The sequence below is a fragment of the Dermacentor andersoni genome, chromosome 1, assembly GCF_023375885.2.
Source record: "Dermacentor andersoni chromosome 1, qqDerAnde1_hic_scaffold, whole genome shotgun sequence".
In the NCBI taxonomy this organism is placed as follows: domain Eukaryota; kingdom Metazoa; phylum Arthropoda; class Arachnida; order Ixodida; family Ixodidae; genus Dermacentor; species Dermacentor andersoni.
Window position 1 is genome coordinate 264,343,983 of NC_092814.1, and position 20,809 is coordinate 264,364,791.

The 20,809-nt window shown below is 45.5% G+C and overlaps 1 protein-coding gene across 2 annotated transcripts in view; it reads left to right on the forward strand.

Moving 5' to 3' along the window:
- Positions 1–235: 235 nt before the first annotated feature.
- LOC126548296 (alcohol dehydrogenase class-3-like) overlaps positions 236–20,809 on the forward strand; it is an 89,496-nt gene continuing 68,922 nt past the window's right edge. For both annotated transcript variants that reach the window (XM_050196443.2, XM_055063081.1), the window contains exons 1-5: positions 236–327; positions 2,230–2,331; positions 14,313–14,454; positions 16,134–16,221; positions 17,101–17,233. In XM_050196443.2, the coding sequence (XP_050052400.1) occupies positions 292–327; positions 2,230–2,331; positions 14,313–14,454; positions 16,134–16,221; positions 17,101–17,233 (501 nt within the window). In that variant the 5' untranslated portion in view covers positions 236–291. The remainder of the gene's footprint in view (positions 328–2,229; positions 2,332–14,312; positions 14,455–16,133; positions 16,222–17,100; positions 17,234–20,809) is intronic.

The window sequence follows — 20,809 nt, forward strand, 5'->3', positions numbered from 1 at the left end:
CAGGCCCTCGAATTCGGCCTCACAATGATTCGCCCGGTTTCATTTCTTCTTCTTAATTTTCGTTACAGTTGCCTAATTGAGTTCGTTTTTCTTGCTAACCATGCAGTGCGTATTTTTTTTCCCCGTATAGGCCGTGATATGCAATGAAATATTCCAGGTCCACTTCATCTTTTGCCTCGTGTCCGCTGAGAGACTATCGTCACGGAGGAGAAAAATAAAAGAAGACGAAGGCTAAGTTGCTCATTTTCCTCTGTGCGAAGCTCAAGCGACCGCTAATACACCGGCCCAACCATGTCTATGGACCCAATCGACGCCACGCAAGGCATGGTGAGTCCAGCCGCGTCAATTTGGCTGCTGTGCGCTCACGTCCACGCCACTGTCGAGAGCCGTCATCGCTGCCGCGGTCGGATATACCGAAGCGGTTCCGATCAGGCGAGCGCTCAAGGTTCATCTTGTGCGTAACTCGAGAGGCAGGAACACTGCCGAGTAGATGGTGCTGTCCGTATTTCGCAAAAGTTCAAATATTATCGTCGCTGATGTGTGCGCTGAGATGGGCTTCCGCAGAGGTCATACGAAGTTCCGCGAGGACTGCGTCGTCGAAAGCAGTTAGAGAGCATGCGTCACTGCCGCATTTACGCTTGTCATTGACGAAACGCTGGCGCAACACTTGCAAATCTGGTCTCGTCTTATACGACGTGGTTGTGAGCGAACGATTTGCCACGCCCACAGGCGCTCGACGCTCGCACCAAACCGGTGCGAGCGTCGAGCGTAAATCGACAGTAAACAAAAGTAAATCGTTGTTTCAACGCTCGTCGGCAAATAGGATGAACGCCCTCTATAAGTGTCAGTCAGTAAGTGACTGTGTGTGTGTGTCTGTCTGTGTGGGTGTGTATTCGAGTTTTAGTCCCCGTTGTTTATTTATTTTATTTATTGACCTATGCTCTGGGAACCAAACGTATTACAGAGAGGGCTTATTTTAACAGAAAATATCGTTTGCCGTTTTTCTGGAAGCGGCGAAAGTTGTTGAGTCTGTCGGCGAAGAGAAGAAAGCTGGCTGTCCAAAGTGCAACTTGCGAGCTTCGCATGATATTTACGGGTCCACGCGTGGCTACTGCACGGCTCTCTGACAAGGCAATGGTTTCCGATCTCGTACGTGCATTTTCTTTTCTTTTTCCGTCTATCCAGAAACTTATCAACTTTAGTATCGGCCATTGTCGGGACATAGCCCGCGGCGTCCCCCGGCAGGGAGCACGGAAACAGTCAAAACAAGTTTTGTTTTTATATTATAATTATCCCACGACGCCATTGGACACCCTCTACTCACAACAGGACTGAACAGCGGATCATCCACAATAAATGCTGCCCGTTCTAACTCAAGTTTTGCACGTGCCATATCCTCGTACATAGTACATTTGTCGGCTTCGCCGAGATATACCGCAACCATCTCGGCCATACTGGGGCTCGGTAAAACTCACATAGGGCACGTGCTGTGATGCAGGCAGGCACGGCGGCACCTAGAGGCTCACGACATTCTCTCCATACAAAGAACAAAGATACGCTGTAGCAAGGTCAAGCTTCCACCGCGAACCGCGTGCTACGCTGAAGGCGCAAGAGGCGAGATCGATATGAATTTCTAGCCTCAGTCTCCATCGGCATCCTTTGACGACAGTTCGAGCACTGCTAAATAAATAAATGTAAAAAGAACTCTCAATAGGTTTTAGCTTCTCTCGCCTCAAAACGTGTCATTCGTGCGCTCCGACTAAATGTTTTCGCATCGGATAGATAGTACCGAGGTACGTGCGCTGTAGAGTGACTTTAGAGCGTTAGCTTTTCCAACGCTCTTGCACGACGAAAAGGGGAGCGCGAGGAGCGCCTTAAGTAAGGTTCGAGAAGAATGAGGGGCACTGAGGGGTTCGATTTGACGCTAGTTGCAAACTACGCGAAGCCAGGAAAAGCATAGGGAAAATTATCTGTTCTGTTTAATCGAAACGCAGAAATGATAAGCACTTAATACGCTTTCGGGAAAATTACGCATACAGACCATGGGTTTATTGTTGTATGTTGATACATATGGCGGTGTTGGTACTTGTCACCGTTGCGGTCGGGCCAAGAGTCCTGGTGGCATTGAAAGCGCGCGCTGAAGCTCGCACACGGCCTCCTGCACGCTGAGAGCTTCGCCGAGAAAGCTCACGGCAAAGCGAGCCTGCTTCGTTTTCACGCGGCGCGCAGCCCATCTACTGCCGGGCGGCCGTTGCCTGGGAGCCCTCGGAGCCTCTGAGCATCGAGACCGTCGAGGTGGGAGTGCCCAGACAGGGAGAAGTGCGCGTCAAGGTAAGCACTCACGGCATGGGGGCGTATAGCTCGCATCCTTCATCTGGATGCGATCGTTTGGATGCGATCGTGCATACTCAGCTATAGCGACACAATGTAGCTCAATGGGACGAACGAGAAGCACTTCCGACGAGACGGAAACTTCTAGCGTACTGGGAATGCATATTTGAAAAAATAAACGTTAAAAATGTAGAAAATCATATCAGTTTTCAATATTTTCGACATTTGTGTGAACGCAATGCTTAAAAAGAAAATGCGCGCGTTGAATGCGCGCTTTTAACATGAAGTCTGTCGCATATACATATATAGCACAGACAATCGTGCGCTGTGGACGGTTGAGAACTACGATTCATTGCAATATCTCGAGCATAATGCGTCCCGAGAGGTCTTTTTTTTTATTATTGGAATCGAACAATCAAAAATGAGTGGGACATTCACTTGGAGTCGTCTTTTGCCATTGTACCTGTGATGATCGTGGTCTTTTTTCATGACAGTGACACGATGTTAGGACCACTGAGAAATGACACTACATTGTGCCAATGGCAGATAAATCAAGGGATCTTTTAGGCATATAATCACCTCTGGGCGGGACTTCTCCGCGATAAGGTAGCCTCGCCGCCTACAGGATTATCTGACAGCCATGTCGGTTGCTCGGTTGCCATAGTCAGAAGTTCGAATCCTCGTATGCAAAAAAAAAAAAATGCTTTTCTTTTTTTTAAATCTTACGAAGGTAAGCTCGAATTTCACCTCCTGCAGTGCACTACCTCTCCAGGCTTGGAGTGGCGCCTGACACCGGCAAAAGATGCCTAGAGCGAGTGCGGCTATACTAATCCTGGTACAACCAAATTAGGAAGATCCACTAAGCTTCAACAAAAGACACTCCCTCACCAGAACAGGAATTGACCTCCCTGGTGCAGTATTCGGCCACTCCCTCCCAAATGACTAATTCGATCAACCAATGGCCCTCAGTCCCAAGCAGATACGGAGCACCTGACCAAGCCGGCGGTCAGACATGTAAGGCAGCAGAGCGTGTTAAAAATCTCTGGAACCAGACAGGCTGCCAATGGAAATTGACCCTGACAACCTTTAACACACGAACCTCTGTCGAGCGAGACTAGCTTAGCAGGACTTTTTGAGGAACTATCAGGCATTGTTTGGAATATCATTGGCCTTAGTGAGATTAGGAGAACTGGAGAGGCCTATATAGTGCTGACTTATAACGGCCGTGTTCTCTGCTATAGAGGTCTCCCAGATAAAAAGCAAAACGGGGTAGGTATCCCTAATCCATAAGGACATATCGGGCAACCTTGACGAATTCTACAGCATTAATCAGAGGGTAGCTGAAGTCGTAATCAAACTTAATAAGAGGTATAGATTAAAACTAATACAAGCCTACGCTACAACATCCAGTCATGATGATGATGAAGTAGATCAGTTTTATGCAGATGTTGAATTAGCGATGAGGAAAGTGCAAACTCAGTGTAACGGGTGACTTCAATGTAAAAGTGGGGGAAAAGCAGGCTGGTGAACAAGCAATTCGCAACTGCGGCGACGATTCTAGGAACGCTAGAGGAGAGATTCTGGTAGAATTCGCAGAAACGAATAAGCAGCGAATAATGAACACCTTCTTCAGGAAGCGTAGCAACAGAAAGTGGACCTGGAAAAGCCCTATAACGGTGAAACAAGAAATGAAATTGATTTCATACTTTCTGCCGATCCAGCATAGTCCGGGATGTAGAAGTGTTAGGTGGGGTAAAGTGCAGTGATCATAGGTTAGTGAGGGCTAGGATTCACCTCAATTCGGAGAGAGAAAGAGTAAAATTCGTCAAGAAGAAACAGGCCAATATAGATGCAGTAAGGGTAAAAGCAGACAAATTGCGGCTGGTACTTGCAAACAAATATGCAGCCTTAGAACAGAGAGATGAAGACGGCATAGATGTAATGAATGAAACCATAACTATGCTGCTTCAGAGGCAGCAACTGAAGTGGGAAGCAAGGCACCAAGGCGCCAGTAGGCAAGCTCTCCCAAATAACAAAGGACCTAATAAAGAAACGACAAAGAATTAAAGTGTCCAACTCAAGAGATAAGATAGAATTCGCGGAAGTGTCAAAACTGATCAACAAGGAGAAAATATGTGATATTCGAAATTATAACGTGAGAAAGACTGAGGAAGCCGTCAAAAATAGGCGCAGCGTGCAATCAGTGAGAAGGAAACTTGACATAGGACAAACCAAGAAGTATGCACTGAAAGGTAAGCAGCGTAATATCATCAGCAATCTCGAAGGTATATAGTAAAAGCAGCGGAAGAATTCTGTACTGACCTGTACAGTACCCAGAGGAGCCACGATAAGTCCATTCGAAGCAGTTATGAACAGGTTGCAGAAACGCCTTCAATAACTAGCGATGAGGTTAGAAGGACCTTGCAAGACATGAAACTGGGAAAAGCGGCAGGAGAAGATGGAATAACAATCGATTTAATCAAAGATGGAGACATAATGCTTGAAAAACTGGCGGCTTTCTATACGAAGTGTCTATCGATTTCAAGTGTCCCAGAGAACTGGAAGAATGTAAACATTTTACTAATCCACAAAAAGGGAGCCGTTAAAGAATTGAAAAATTATAGACCCATTAGTTTACTCACAGTGTTATGTAAAATATTCACCAAGATAATTTCCCATAGTATAAGAGCAACCCTGGACTTTAGTCAACCAAGGGAATAAGCTGACTTTAGGAAGGGATACTCTACAATGTATCACATACACGTCATTAATCAGATAATCGAGAAATCCACAGAGTATAATCAGCCTCTCTATATGGCATTCATAGATTACGAGAAGGCATTTGATTCAGTAGAGATACGAGCAGTCATAGAGGCATTACGTAATCAAGGAGTACAGGACGCTTACGTTAATATCTTCGAAAGTACCTACAGAAATTCCACAGCTACCTTAATTCTCCACAAGAAAAGTAGGAAGATACCTATAAGGAAAGGGGTCAGACAAGGAGGCACAATCTCTCCAATTCTATTCACTGCGTGTTTGGAAGAAGTATTCAAGCTGTTAAACTGAGAAGACTTAGGAGTAAGGATGAAATGGCGAATAACTCGGCAACCTTCGATTTGCCGATGACATTGTCCTGTTCAGTAACACTGGGGACTAGTTACAACAAATGATTGAGGATCTTAACAGAGAGAGTATAAGAGTGGGGTTGAAAATTAATATGCAGAAGACAAAGATAATGATCAATAGCCGGGCAAGGGAACAAGAGTTCAGGATCGCCAGTCAGCCTCTAAAGCCTGTGAAGGAGTATGTTTACCTAGGTCAATTACCCACAGGGGACCCTGATCAGGAGAAGAATAAAAACGGGTTGGAGCGCATTCGGCAGACATTGTCAGATCCTGACTGGAAGCTTACCATTATCATTAAAAAGAAAGGTGTACAATCAGTGCATTTTACCAGTGCTGACATATGGGGAAGAAACGTGGAGACTGACAAAGAAGCTTGAGAAGAAGTTAAGGACCGCTCAAGGAGCGATGGAACGAAGAATGTTAGGTGTAACGTTAAGAGACAGGAAGAGAGTGGTGTGGATCAGAGAGCAAACGAGGATAGCTGATATTCTAATTGACACTAACAGAAAAAATGGAGCTGGGCAGGTCATGTAATGCGTAGGATAGATAACCGGTGGACCATTAGGATTACAGAATGGGGGCCAAGAGAAGGGAAGCGGAGGACGGCGGAAGACTAGGTAGGGCGATGAAATGAGGAAATTCGCGGGCACTAGTTGGAATGGTTTGGCGCAGGGTAATTGGAGGGTGGCGCAGGGACAGGGGTAATTGGAGATCGCCTTCATCCTGCAGTGGACATAAAATAGGAGGAGGAGGAGGAGGATGACGATTATGATGATGATGATGATGATGATGACACACGACCTTAATCGTGCAGTGCTACCCGATCAATAAAGGAGTTGTGTCGATTGCTTACTTTCACTCTTTACACTTCCCGTGAATGAGTGTCGATTTCCAGTTTCCCTGAAAATCAAGTAGTAGACATATGGTAGTTCTCCCATTCAGCACCACGTAACGATAGAGCATGACTAAGCTGTTTGGTTAAGCTATTTCTGAGATTCCCCCATGGCATCCTTATCCTTATAGGGACAGCTATATAACAGCCTGATTTTCCAGAACTAGTACAGGCTGGCACTCCGAAATATCTAACGCTGATTGTATGTAAAGACAAGCAGCAGAACGTCTCTGTCACAAAACGCAGAAGTTCATTTTCATCTACAATACAGGACGCGATGGGTGAGAGAAAAATCTGCTTTTATACAACTCGACTGGAGCTCTCAGTCTCTGTAACTTGGATAGGGATCAGCATTAAGTCATAGACCTATCGAACTCACCTCAAACTCTCTCAGGGAAACTTTGCCTTTCCTCGAATTTATACATCAATGGTGAAATGACATCAATTCACTCAAATTGAGAAATGTCCTAGATGTAATCGCATTGTAAACGGGAACAAGAAATAAAATTTGCAATTAATATCTAGTACATGTAGTTTACATAAGTCTTTCGATGGTACGCAAACACCAAAAGAAAGAAAAATTACAGAGTGCACTGCGACTATGCTGTCACGCTTTTAAATTCTTGTACCTGCAAATACTCATTCAGAAAGGTCTTCGTGTAAACGTTTCTGCATTCACCTTGAACATGCGTGCTCGTCTGACTCATTGTTGTTTTAAGGCTTGTATTTTGAAATAGCGCATGTCCATTTATAGCGAACAGCCGCATTACGGGGCTTCCGTCTCTCTCTCCACCTCTCACTTTGTGCGCATTCATCTCTATGTGAGCGTACGGTAACATCAACCGTTCCAAGCGAAACTTTCACGCTATATGCGATCACGGCCTGAGCTCCAGGACAAAAAAAAAAAAAAGAGGAAAGAAAGAAAAGGAAGAGCCGGCGCACGACAACAGCAGTCTCTCCTCTTCATCATCGACCGCTCCACACTTTAAGTCCACGTACCTCTTTGCTCCCTTCGTCTTCCCCGCAAGGCAACCATATAAAGAAATCAAGCTTACTACCCCCCCCCCTCCTGCCTCCTCCCTGTTAACAAGATCTTCCATAAAGCTGCACTCCAGAGTTTCACAGCACCCGTGAAGGACCAGACGAAAAGAGTGGTCGGTGCACGAACATGCCGCTTTTATTGAATAACGAAGCAATGATGGTCACAATGGGACAGCGAGGAAGCAGTTTCATAAGAGGTTGAGGGCGATTTTTTCAAGCCAAAAAGTTTAACCTCAGCTTTATGCGCGAGCTTGACGTTAAGTGAGGTCGAGTTGCATGTGACATCAGTTATCCGCAACTTCTCAGGGGCATAAAATGTCCAGGGGTGTAGCCAGAGGGGGGAACATCAAGCACGTGTCCTCCGTTCCTCATCCGAAATTCTGTGCAGCACGATATCTCGCATAAAACGACGTGCGACAGCCCCCGGCTGCACCCCCCCCCCCACCCCGGATTTCCCGAGAACAAATATCCGGCTAGGCCACTGAACAGGTCCTCCTGAACTCATAGGTGAGCGGTATTTAGTATATCTTAAGTATTTTTTACGTCTACACTCTATACCTAAACGTGGACACATATATATGTCCGCATTTGATACAACAGCTCGACAAAGCATACTTCGCAGCTAAAACCTCCTGCTGAACACGTGGTTTCACGAAATCCGTCTGTGTCAAGCAGCGGCATCAGAACATTCTCTCTCTCTCTCTCTCTCTCTATCTCTCTCTCTCTCTTTTAAATACAGTGAATGGGTTAAGGATAATATACAGAAGAGGGTCCCAAAGTCAAGGACTGCAACGGGACCCTCGGTTAATAATAACAATGTAGAGATGTATGAAAAATCAGCAAGCTATATAAAACAAACACAATCGCGTAAAATACAACAAAGAAAAATTAAACAAAGGAAATACATTTGTCAGTATACAATCAGATGTACATAAAAATACTGGCAATACATACAAATGGCAAAGGTAGTACAATAAACGATGTAAACTTAGTTATACATGTAAAAAAGTTTAAGGGCATGTTTAAATGCATAAAAGGATCATCAAGATTTATGGTTGTTGGGGAAATCATTCCATATTTTTATAGCCGTGAATGACGATCTCATTTTTCCATAGTTAGAATGAACCATAGGTAGTACAATATTGGAGTTACGTGCAAAGCTGGTATTATTCTTATTAGTAAGATACCTAGAATCAATGAATTCGTGTGAAAGCTGTTTAGTAAGTAATTCATAAAACAGAATTGTGAGATGATAGCTGAACAAGCTCGTCACAAGGATGTTTTCACGAAGTAAAAGAGTAGCATTCGCAAAAAAAAAAAGCGCTGTCAGTGATAATGCGTATTGTCTGGTTTCGTAAGAGCTTTGACAGTAATATGCATTTCCCAAGGAAGCAATGCCGTAATTGATGCAATTGTGAATGAAAGCAAAGTATAATGCTAATAACGGGTCTTTGGAAAAATATGCTCTTGATTTGATTAATGTTCCAATACCGAAGGTACGCTTTTACTTAATGTGCTGTGAAAGCTTTAGGTTAGAATCTAACTTGATGTCCAACAGATGCACGTACAGTCGAAGAAGGGAATGTGATGGCCACCTAGAGTTTTCTCAGGCATGCCGGGAAGTATTCTTCTGCTTGTTCGGAAAATCATGAATTGAGCTTTGCTAGGATTGATAATTTAAATGATGAGAAAAACACCATGCAACAATCTGTTCACGCTCATTGTATAGTTTAAAGATTAAGGTTGCTGAAAATTTGTCACGCGAGGAGATGGTAGATGGTGCACATTTGAGACATGTGGGTAAATCATTAATATAAATGGAGAATAGTAAGGGACCTAGTATGGAGCCTTGTGGTACACCTTGATCGATAACTTTAGTATCAGAGTAAGCACCTCCTGAAAAAAAAAAACGGTTTGCTCTCTATCATGCAGGTAACGTTTTGGGAGTTTTAGTACTGGACAGGTAATTCCCAGGTCTTCTAGCTTAGTAAAAAGTATGTTATGATTAATCGTATCAAGAGCTTTAGTAAAGTGCAAAAATATTGAACCAACGAAGTTACCAGTATCGAGCGAGTGAAGAATGTAGTCGGTTAAGGATATTAAAGCTAAGTTAGTTAAACTGCCAGCGCGAAAATCAAATTGACAATATTTCAACCAATTATTTTTTAAATAAATATTTCGGCGCTTACAAAATAACTTTTCAACAACTTTACTAATCGACGAGAGAATATAAATAGGACGATAGTTAAACACCTACGTTTCACCTTTCTTATGTACAGAAACAACCTTAGCCTTTCTAAGCAAACTTAGAAAAATATTATAATACAAGGTGTTTGAGAAATGAGTGGTGCAACAAGTTTTAGATTAAGAACAGAAATGTTATCTAAGTCAGGGCTAGTATTCTTCAGAGCTTATACCACGGAGCATATCTCATCTGCAGCTACGGTAAAGAGAAAAGATGATTTATTGCAGCGATGAATGCGATAAGTAGAGGTGCATCTGATGGCTATCTTATGTGTTATAGAAGTAGTCACTGATATAATCTGCTATGCTAGAAGAATCAGTAAGTGTTTTATTGTTGTGATTTATTTTATCAACAGCATTACCGGCCTTTGGTAAATTCATGAACGCAAAGAAATTACGACTGTTTTTAGAGATTGTTATTGTGCTTTGCAAATTCATTTTCGTTATATTGTCGTTTAGACTTCTTTAGAAAGTTCAGAATTCAGAATGTTACAATAATTTTTATAACGTGCAGCTAAGCGTACATTAAAAGGTTTCTTTTTCGTCTTTCTGTATGGGTTTTCTTTATTTCTCATACTAGTGAATAACCCTTTAGTTACCCAAGAATTACTGGGAAATGTAAAATGTTTCCTGCATCTGACGGTAGTTACGTTAGCGCGAACATCTTCTATAAAGATCGGAAGAAAATTTTCAAGAGCTTGTTCGGGATCATGCAGGAAGTTGTTTACAGACCAATCAATATCTGCTTTAGTGAGGTGGGGACTCAGTCAAGCTTGCCTCATAGCAGCTTTTTGTCTCCACTTCCTGCATTTTGACCTCTGTGAAAGTGGAAAAATAAACGATTGATTGATTGATTGATTGATTGATTGATTGATTGATTGATTGATTGATTGATTGATTGATTGATTGATTGATTGTATTAACAAAACTATCTCGGTCAAAATTAGAGGGAAAGTAGCAACGGTCGGCCTGAGGTATTTTGGCCTGAAAGGTGACAAATATTGAGAAATGTTCTCGGATCCGTGTATCTATGGCACCAGAGTTCGGAGTTGGCGCGATATTAGAGCATGGTCAAGAAGCGTGTTGTTACCATGAGTATAACACCTAGCAGGAGAGGTAATTAATGATCCAATTAAGTCCGAAACCAGCGAAACAGTCTGTATAAGTTGTTACACTTCCATTATCGGCGTCGAGTAAATCAATGTTAATAGAGACTTCTAGCCTGTCCGCTATTCCGGTAAACGGGAGCGGTTTGGGCGGATTACCGGATTTGCGGGGGCGTAGCTAGATCGCTGCAGCCGCCTGGTAGCGTAGAGTTCAACCAGACAAACACAGAGCTAAAACTGCAGTAACCCACTATATCCTGCTTCGCTAGTGGTGCAAATTTTTGGCAGCGGCGTAATTGTGAACATGATTACGCCACTGTCGAATATTTACACCAGCAGCTAAGCAGAATATAGTAATTAGCTCTGTGTTTGTGTGGTTGAGTTTTGCACCACCAGCTGGCGCCACCAATCTGGCCGCTCACGTTTACGCCCCCGCTATACCGGCAAACCGCCCGCACTTGCCGGAATACCGGACACGCTAAACGTCTCTAATATCACCGACAATTAGGACTTGCTTACTTTCAACAGAATATTTTGCAAAACCGTGGACGGTTCGCTCAGAAAATCGTGGATAGACTATGTGGAGCGGTAAACACAACCGAGAATAAAACTGCTACGATTATGAAACTGCTACGATTATGAGTCAGTTTCCATCTATACGGATTCACAGTGATTTACATTATGAAAAAGATCAAGCCTACGCTTAAACTTAGTATGAGGTGAAACATGTATAACGAACCCACCACGGCGATCCGAAATACGGTGGCAATATTCTGCGTGGTATAAATAACCATCCGTATTATCAAGTCATAGGCACTGTAACGTAAAACTATTCCAAACTTTTCTATTCCAATTCTGTAATCAGCCCTCCGCGATTGGTCAAAAGCTTTTTTGGACCACCCCCACTTCACCTCTCTGTCACGCAACTTCACGAAAACCGCGATAGCTCCCAATCTGATAAGACGTGCACACACTGATTATGCATGAGTTGACCACGCAAAAGAAAAATAGTTATTTCTGATTCGACGCCTTTTCGCCATTAGCCCCCGGCTATTGGTCAAAAGTTTTCGGGCTGCACCCACTTCATCTGCCTATCGCGCGACGTAAGAAAACCACGAAGACTCACGGCGTCAAAGTGACGTGTAAGCATTAAAGACGCATTGATATGCCGAACAAAACTGAATTTTCTTCTGAATAGCCGCAGGCTGCCCCGTACCGAAAGGAATAAGAGATGGCTGTCGCTGATCGCTCAGGCGCTGGCTACTCACACCTGCCGGAGAGCATGGGTTTATTTGTGTAAAATAAAGCTATTTGCGTGGCCGTGTAACGTTTTCTAGCACTTTCGGCACGTTTGCGACCTCGTTCTGCCAACTATTCTTTGCTGAGGATCCGTTTTAGCGTCATTCTTAAGCTTCCGTTGCATGCCGCCGCGATTTTCGACCAGCCACCGCAAGGTAAGTAAGGGAAAGCGGACCAATCGCAGACGCCGGCACCACCCTCTTCATCCGGTTATCGACTTTCAGTGCAGTGGCTCGGCCCCATCGAATCCCTTTCCACTTGAGAATGCTCCTCGCCTCTTGTCAGCCAATTAGGTAAGAGAAGCCGCTCAGTGTAGGCAACGTTATTCGTTTTTCAAGCAAACAAAAGCGACCTCCTATGAACGAGGAAAGCGTTTGATTGGTCTGTTCAGACAACCCTGCGGTTGACTGCCCGGTGCTTGCGTCGGCGGTTACGCAAATTTGACGTCAGAAGATTGAAATAAAAACATATTGCAATAGTTTTACGTTATAGGGCCCCACGTTTCTGAAACACAAATAAATGAAAACTAATGACTAAGTGAATCAATCAATGCTGAAATGGTGTCGTGGTTCTAGCGCAAACTTGGCGTATTAACATGAAGAGGTATTAGAATATGTAAGTAATGGTTTAACTTGGGTGGCTGGTAACACAGACATGATGAAAAGTATTCGGGCACGAGTGTGCAATCAATGCATAGGACAAGAAATGCAGCAATGAGCTACACGTATACGCGAATATGCGAAAATCAGCCTCTGAGGATATACGGAAAACCCTGTTATCGGTTCATTTGCAAGCTTTAATCTGGCAGTTTTCAGTCCATAAAAACTGCCATTTGTTGTATTTTTTTTTTCAGTGCAAGAGCTTTGCTGAACAAGGGTTTGTCGTTGACTGTGTGGTGTTCGTTGATATAAATGGGGTTATCTGTGCTACCAGAAAAGCCTCTCTGGGAGCATCACAGAGGAGCATTACGACCCTTACGAAGGAATTCATTCTTCTTCATCTCGCGTGAACTAAGATGAACAATGACGTTCCGATCAGACATCTTGCTGGCCACATGATGAACTACGTCAATGTCACCAGCAGGAATTGGGCACTCAATTGCATTGGCAACCTTCGTCAAAACTGCAAAGCAGTCCTCTCCCTTTGATGATGGAACGCCTTTTATTTCGATGTTATTCACCCTGCTGTACTGCTCCATGTCGGCGATTATTTTTATTTTCGCTTGATTCTGGGAGTTAGTGGACACCAGTTCACTGAATGTCTTTCTGAAGGTGTCATACTGTTCGCTCATGAAACGCACGCTTTCAGCTAGAGAAGCAAGGCTGCCGATTCCCTGATCATCAAACTTGTTCACAATTTGAGCGGCAAGATTGTCAACAAGTGAATCAAGCCTATTGTTTAGCAGCGATTCCAGATGGTGAATTTGTTAGCGAGTCCAGCGTTGGTGGGCATCGTGGAAGACACACCGGAATTGAGAGACACACTTGTGAGCAGCAGCTGGCCGCAACATTAGTAGCATAGGACGCGGTAAAAGGTATAAAAAACTAACCTGCAGAAGAAACAGCAGAGGCTTAGAATGCGTCCTCGTTCGTCGCAGCTGCTGCTCAGAAGTGAATCCGGTGCCGGGATGGCCCTCCATATGTGACCTTCCAGACCAACAAGCGCCCGCGCCGTAGGTGTCCGGGAAAGCCCCAGAGTCAGCTTTCAGTATCTGCGCAGCACCCTGCCCAGGCAGCGGGGGCACGCAGATATGGCCTGCCACGCCGATGACAGCAGGAATCACGCTATGGTAGCTGCAGTAGAAATAGCAGAGGCTTAGAATGCGTCCGTGTTCTTTGCAGCTGCTGATGTTTACGCAGGTTTACGCATGAGAAACACAACCAAACGCATTCGGCATTAAGAGCGCTACCTCGCATTCACGACACGAGGTTGGATACCCGACCTCAAGCTCAATAATGAGGTTGAGTTGAGCTGGAGCCTTGTGCGGTCGTTTGTCCAGCGCGGTGGGCTGTTGCTCTAGCAGCGCTAACGTTGCCCTCGGTTGCTCTAGCAGCGCTAACGCTCCCCTTGCCTAGTTCCGCTGGAGCAACATTTCCCTCCTGGTCAACCTCCCACCACAGAGAGCCTCCCCGACGCAAGGCGCGGGGCGGTGGAGCTTTCCTTGAAATGCGAGTGCTCCCAAAAGCAGAAGGGGAGACGGTCATTTCTCGGCGTTTTATGGGGCCCGAGTAGCTGCATGTCACTCGAATCTCCCTTTCCTTCGTTTCTCAGATCCTGCACACGGGCACGTGCCACGCCGACTCGAACACCCTCGAAGGCCTGGACCCCGAGAGGGTTTTTCCTTGCATCTTAGGCCATGAAGGCGCCGGCATCGTCGAAAGCGTCGGGCCCAAAGTGACGCACTTCAAGCCCGGTACGACATATATATATATATATATATATATATATATATATATATATATATATATATATATATATATATATATATATACACTATTTTTCCCGCTTCAGGAGGTATGGGGAAAGTATTCGACTGAGTTTTCATAAGACTGCGTGTCTGGGTAGCTCACAGAGGATAAGCCTGCAGGTAGGAGCGAGAATTATTCTTCAAGAAGGGTGCCAGGCAGGGAGGCGCAATCTTTCGAATGTTATTCACTGCATGATTGCAGAAGCAGTTAAGAATGGGATGATCGCTGGGGTAAGAATCAACGGGAAATACCTCAGCAACCTGCAGTTTGCAGACGACCTGGGTCCCATTTAGCAACGTTGGAGACTATTCCCAACAAATGACCGACGACATGTACGGGCAAAGACCAAGAGTATCGAGCTTGAGGTTTAATATTCCAAAGACTACAGAAGCCTCTACGCCACCACTCCAAACCAAGCATGATTATGACGATGATGATTAAGTTTATGTGCGCTAGTCTGGAGAATAAACGAGAGTTCATAATTGACAGTCAGCCTCTCGAAGCTGTGCAGGAGTACGTTTGCCTGGAGAAGTAATCGCAGGGAACCTGCATCACGAGTAGAAAATCTCTAGACGAGTAAAATTTTTAAATTCATGCAGCAGCCATTCTCAAGTTGCGAACGGCAGCTTATTCTTAAAAAGCCCTGTGGGGTTGAAACATGCAGGATAACAGAGTTCGACATAAGACTTAGGACCGCCCAAAGAGCAGTCGAACGAAAAATGATAGGCGTAACGTTAAGAAAGAAATACAGAGGTGTGGATTAGAGAACAAACGGGGGTTAGCCGATATTCTTTACGTTCAAGAGGAATAAATACAGCTGGGCACTTAATTTAATGCGCAGAGCGGATAATCGGTGGTGTATTAGCCTAACAGTACGGGTGCGAAGGGAGGAAAAAACGCAGTAGAAGACGGCAGAGAATTCAGGGTTCTAATGAGTTCTGAATATTTGTAGGCGTGTAGGATCAGCTGACGCAAGAGAGGGGCGAGATCGCTTGGAGAGGCCTTCGTTCTGCTGTGCAGAAGAAATGGGTGATAATGATGATTATGATATCAATGATGATGATGATGACTGCGCAACCAAATGTCCATATATACGCAAGTTCTCTTACATCCCACCCCCGTGTGAATTCTGCCGCCACGGCTATAGTAATCGAACCCTCGCGCAGAATCGGTGCTCAGTAGTAATCCAAATGATATCTCATCCGAAAGCTCAAAACGGCTGCACAATTTTTCACAAGGGCGTTATGACGTCCGGAGGTAACACAACCAGTAATGTATCTCGTATTTTCAAACACGCTGCACTCAATAAGGGTGCCGCCAAGGGTACTCCTATAACGCCATATCGTGAGCACACCTGGCGATTTCGAGCACTCATGCGCAGTGGTACATTGTTGTCGCTCGACGTGCTCGAAGGCACAATGCCCGTTTAAGCACTTCGTCGAGCCATGGAATACACAGCTCCCGATTCTTTTAGCTTCGCTATACATGTATTCTACAATCATCGGCAACTCGACCGTGCCGTTTTCGTAGACCAAGGCGTTGTAAAAGTGTCAGGCAATTATTGTGCATTCTCGTTGTGCAACAAGCGAACTCTTTTTTGTCCTCCCGACTTATTCCAATGCAGGGGACCACGTGATCCCTCTGTCCACGCCTCAATGTAAGGAGTGCCGTTACTGCAAGAACCCGCGCACCAACCTGTGTTCCAAGATCAGGTGCGTTCCTTTATTGTCGCTTTTTTTTTCTTCTTTGCGGCGGGGTGTGCTGCTAAACTCTAAACCCGGTAACTTTTATATACAACCTGTATGTTTGTAAAGAGACAGGCAAAATGACTATGCGTGGACACGCGTCTTCTTCGTTGCTCACCACTTCGAAAAAAGAAAATTGCTGCTAACTAACTTGGCCGCGTCTATTAATTTTGCCTGCCGAGAAAGGAGTTTGTCGGATTGTGTGGTGATTTCTTTTTTTTGAACGTTTGGTATGTGATGGCAGTGCCGCCGAATTTTACGTCCCGTTCTGCAGCTCCTCTGAAGGCGCACATGTTGACATTTTAAAAGTAACGTGCGCTTTTTACCTGAAGTATAATGATGACGTTTGCATGACGTTTGAATGCTTGAATTTTCTTCGTCAGGCATAAAGTTGCCGTAAGTCAGAGTAACATTTAAAGAAGTGAACCATGGCCAACTGCGGCGCTAGGTGTAATGTTGAACACGTATAACATGCATGGCGCGCCCACCGCCTGACACTGAAGTTATATTGTTCCTGTAAACTTTGATAATGTCGATGCTACGTTCAGACCTTACATTCCATAATATTTTTGATGTTCCCACGAACGGTGGGATCGTCAAAAGGATTATGTACTGCCACTGACGCACGATTAGAAGACGAGTTTGCCGATTCACTCAGTTATTCGGACGAAGACAGCACAACTATGTCACTAACTACTTTTGTCCGCTTCTTGAGTCGATCATGCCTTTGATGTTGAGCGCGCGTAGAGAGACTCGTTTGGCCAAAGCTGTGCTCGAACTGCTGCCGGCGCGAAATATATCGCGGCGGCGCGCTAAAGCACGAGCGCACGGCTTTCTCTGAACCAGGATGACCCAGGGCCGAGGCTTGATGCCGGATGGTACGACGCGGTTCATGTGCCAGGGCCACCGCATCTACCACTTCATGGGCACCAGCACCTTCAGCGAGTACACCGTGGTCTCCGAGTACTCACTCTGCAAGGTCAGAAATGTTACGTCGTGCGCAAATCGTGCGCTAGTATGGTTGAGCTCGGCGTGCACCGCTGCCACAGGTACAACTTTGCGCACTTTCAAGGTCCGCCATGTTGGCGTTTTAATGCGAAAGCATTATACGCCCCATGAACCGGAAAATCCAGCATCCGTCCGGCGTTAACATCAGATGGTACCAAAACCCACGTGACCAAGTGATGACGTCACGTTCTCGGCGCTGGACCTGCTGCGGCTCGCAATACAAAATCCCACGGTGAACAGCCACGGCGTCGGACGGACCCCGTACGCCCTAACCCAGAAAATTGACTTGCCCAATTCGAAAATTGAGTTGACCCACGTTCAAAACCGACCTGGCCCACTCCCAAAATTGACTTTGCCCAATTCGAGCGCATGATCAAGTGAAAAGTATCGCGCGGGAAAGTCGTACTGCTTTCGTATTCAATGCACGTAAAGAAACTTTAGCGCCTCGATCTGTTTTAGCCGTTCAGAAAGGACGTAGCAGCCCAGTGAGCCAATCAGAGCTGAGAAGATGGAGAACTTGACAATATGACGAAATTTTAGATTGTCCCACAATAAGCACACTGCGTATAAGTACTCGAATACGGGCTGCAGAAGCTACTATACCCGCGTGCTCGCGAACGCTGTTGTTGTTTCAAGCGTAGTTTCGAACAAGCCTTCCACCGTTTGCCTCTTTTTTACCCCTGCGGGTCGTACACAGCGAACACGAGAACTTTGGAAAAGTGCTTGGGCGGTACGCACTGCGTTTTCATTTTCGTTTATAGCCAGTTACTTCAGCACTGGATGTTTGAACACATGCGTAAACACTTATGATGAGACAAGCGCTGGACGCAGGTCGTCAAATGATGCGTGCAAAACACACAATGCAGAACAGGGCTGATTGTGCGAGGCATGCAAGCGCTGTTAGATGCACTTTACGTGGCTACCAATGTGGCCTGCGCGGTTGCAGTCATTCGGTTGCATAAGCTGAGTTAGTGTGTTTTACCCACAGAATTGTTTTGCCCGCCATGGTGGCGTAGTGGCTTTGGCGTTGCGCTGCTATGGCCGAGAGCACGGCATCGAATCTCGGCCGCTGCAGCCCAGGTGATCAAAATTAATCCGGAGTCCCCCATTATGGCGTGCCTCACAAAGATATCCTGATTTTGGCACGTAAATCCCAGGCGTTTAAGTTTTTCTTCGGTGCTTTACGAGGGAAAAACAACGTGATCATATTCGCACTAAATTATATCCCCTATTTTTTTAGAATCGCACGCGTAATGCAACGACGTGGGATCGTTCCCCACCTGCGGTCATATGTCGTTTTCCTCTATTTTCATTTCCAATTTAATTTATCGTTTCTTTAATTCAATTGGTATAAGTACAAGTAATTTCTCCTATGTTGTCCTTGGTGCCTTTGTTTGTTGGCTTCTTATGATGTAGATGTATATAAATGGGGCGGGGAGGGCGGAAAGCTCGTCGCCCCCCTCCTCCTCCGGGAAAGCGAAGACTCTCCGTCACCACTGCTGTGTCGTTGTGTCCACAACCGTGCGCCGCACTCCGCTACGACAAGCCAGCGAACGGCAGTCGATACGTGCCACGCTACATCTACGCTTGCACTGACTGCATCTACGGAAGATGCAATGAGTGCATCTTCCGGCGCGGGACAGGATGGGCGGATGCCGGTGGAGAACGGGGTTCACGTGACGAGCAGCATTGCGCGTCGCACATGTGTGGCCTGTACATGTTCGACTGCGAGCCCTGACCGCAGAGGAGTATTCCTCTGTGCTCGGGCCAACTGGAGGTTGCACGTATCTAAAGATCCTCTTTAGAGTGAAGCAAATGGGACTTTGAAAAGTGTGGCAGCGCGGGATAGTTGGTTACTCGTACTTAAGTCCATGAGCAAGAAATTGCGAAAAAGCCGCACTAAAGCATACACAGACGCAACTGCAAATGGGTCTACAAAAAAGGATATTATTATATGCAACAAATATTGACATAAGCTGCAGTTTTCTTCAAAACAAGTACGTCACATCGATACACGGAACCTGCTATATACAGGGTGAATAAAGTTTTACGGTTTTCTTAAAATTGGGCGCTGGGAGGTACGTGAAGTTCACTTGTGTAGGTAAGATGTGGCCAGGGGGACACAAAGTGAGATGACCATTATCGCTGTCTGCCGGCCAATTAATTAAAATTGAATAATTAATTGTTTAGTGACTGCAGTAAGCGGGCATGTTTGAATTGAAAAATTAGAGGCAGTCGCGATTCTACACAGTTCCACTCGGCAAAATTCTTCTAGCATGCCCGTGTTCCGAGACATTCGGCTGAAAATCTTAATTTCCGTTTGCATGATTACGCATACAAGACAGTGAGGATTGGCGCAAAGCTCCTCCCTGATGTGACGCGGCTGTTACGTGCGGCGTTTAGTGTAAAAACGGGCCAGAGGCATAGGCAAAGATCATGACTGTTCCTCTTTCGCTCTCTGCTGGCGAAATCAAGGAATGACTGCGTGGTGTGGCGCACGCAGTATGGCATTATCCTGTTAAGGGCGATCACGGAAGATAATTTTTTCGGCACGTTCTTGCACTATACTTGAGATCGCACCGGGACATTATCTTTTCAATGCGTTAGCTTCACTGCCATAGTGACTGCTTCCGCCATAGTGGCGCCTCTGGATGGACGATCATAAGAAACCACGTTGGGATTCACTGGTGCTGACAGGACTGCTTCCACCGGGACGAGGTAATCTACCGAAAAAAAATACACGTGGTTCTTGCAAGGGCTGAGATGAATGGCAACGCCTCATTAGCGATGCGGCTGTACGCGGCCCGCCACCCGGACCGTCCATTTACAACTAAGCCAACCTTCATCTTTCGGCGCTTTCGCACAACAGGCTCAGTCCACCATAAGAGACAGACCAAGAAGATAATTGCGGATGAAGACATCGAAATTGACGTTCTCACGTACGTAACGTTGATGCCAAAAATCAGTATTCGACGAATTGCCGATGAGTGTAGACGCAGCTTTGGAACAGTCGCAAATGTGCTAAAGAAGCATACGTTCCATCCGTACTATGCTTACCTTTACCAGGACCTAAGTGAGCGAGACTTTGAAAGGTGGCTTGACTTCTGCAATTGGGGCCTGATCAAAACTGACGAAGAAAAAGATCGAGTTCCTGCAAAGAGTAATTTGAACAGATGAAGCTCGGTTTTGCAGGAATGGCATCGTGAATGTTCACAACGCCCATTATTGGTCCCAAGAAAATCCACATTGGCTGCGGCAACACAAGCACCAAGTTCGCTGAAGTGTGAATGTGTGGTGTGGCATACTCGGGGACAGGATCGTTGGACCTCACTTTTTTTTCATGAGAACCTGAACGGAAATAAGTACACCCTTGCAATTTTTTAACAATAGCACGCGAGCGTCGACGGTAAGGCGTGTCCGCGGCCTTGTTGTGGCCAGGGACGGCGGGATTGGCAACTTTACGTGCGGTCGTGCAAGGCGAACTTTAGTTCGAATGTGTACTGCTGCACTGTTCGCTTCAGGAGTGCCCCTCACCGCTGCAAAGCCA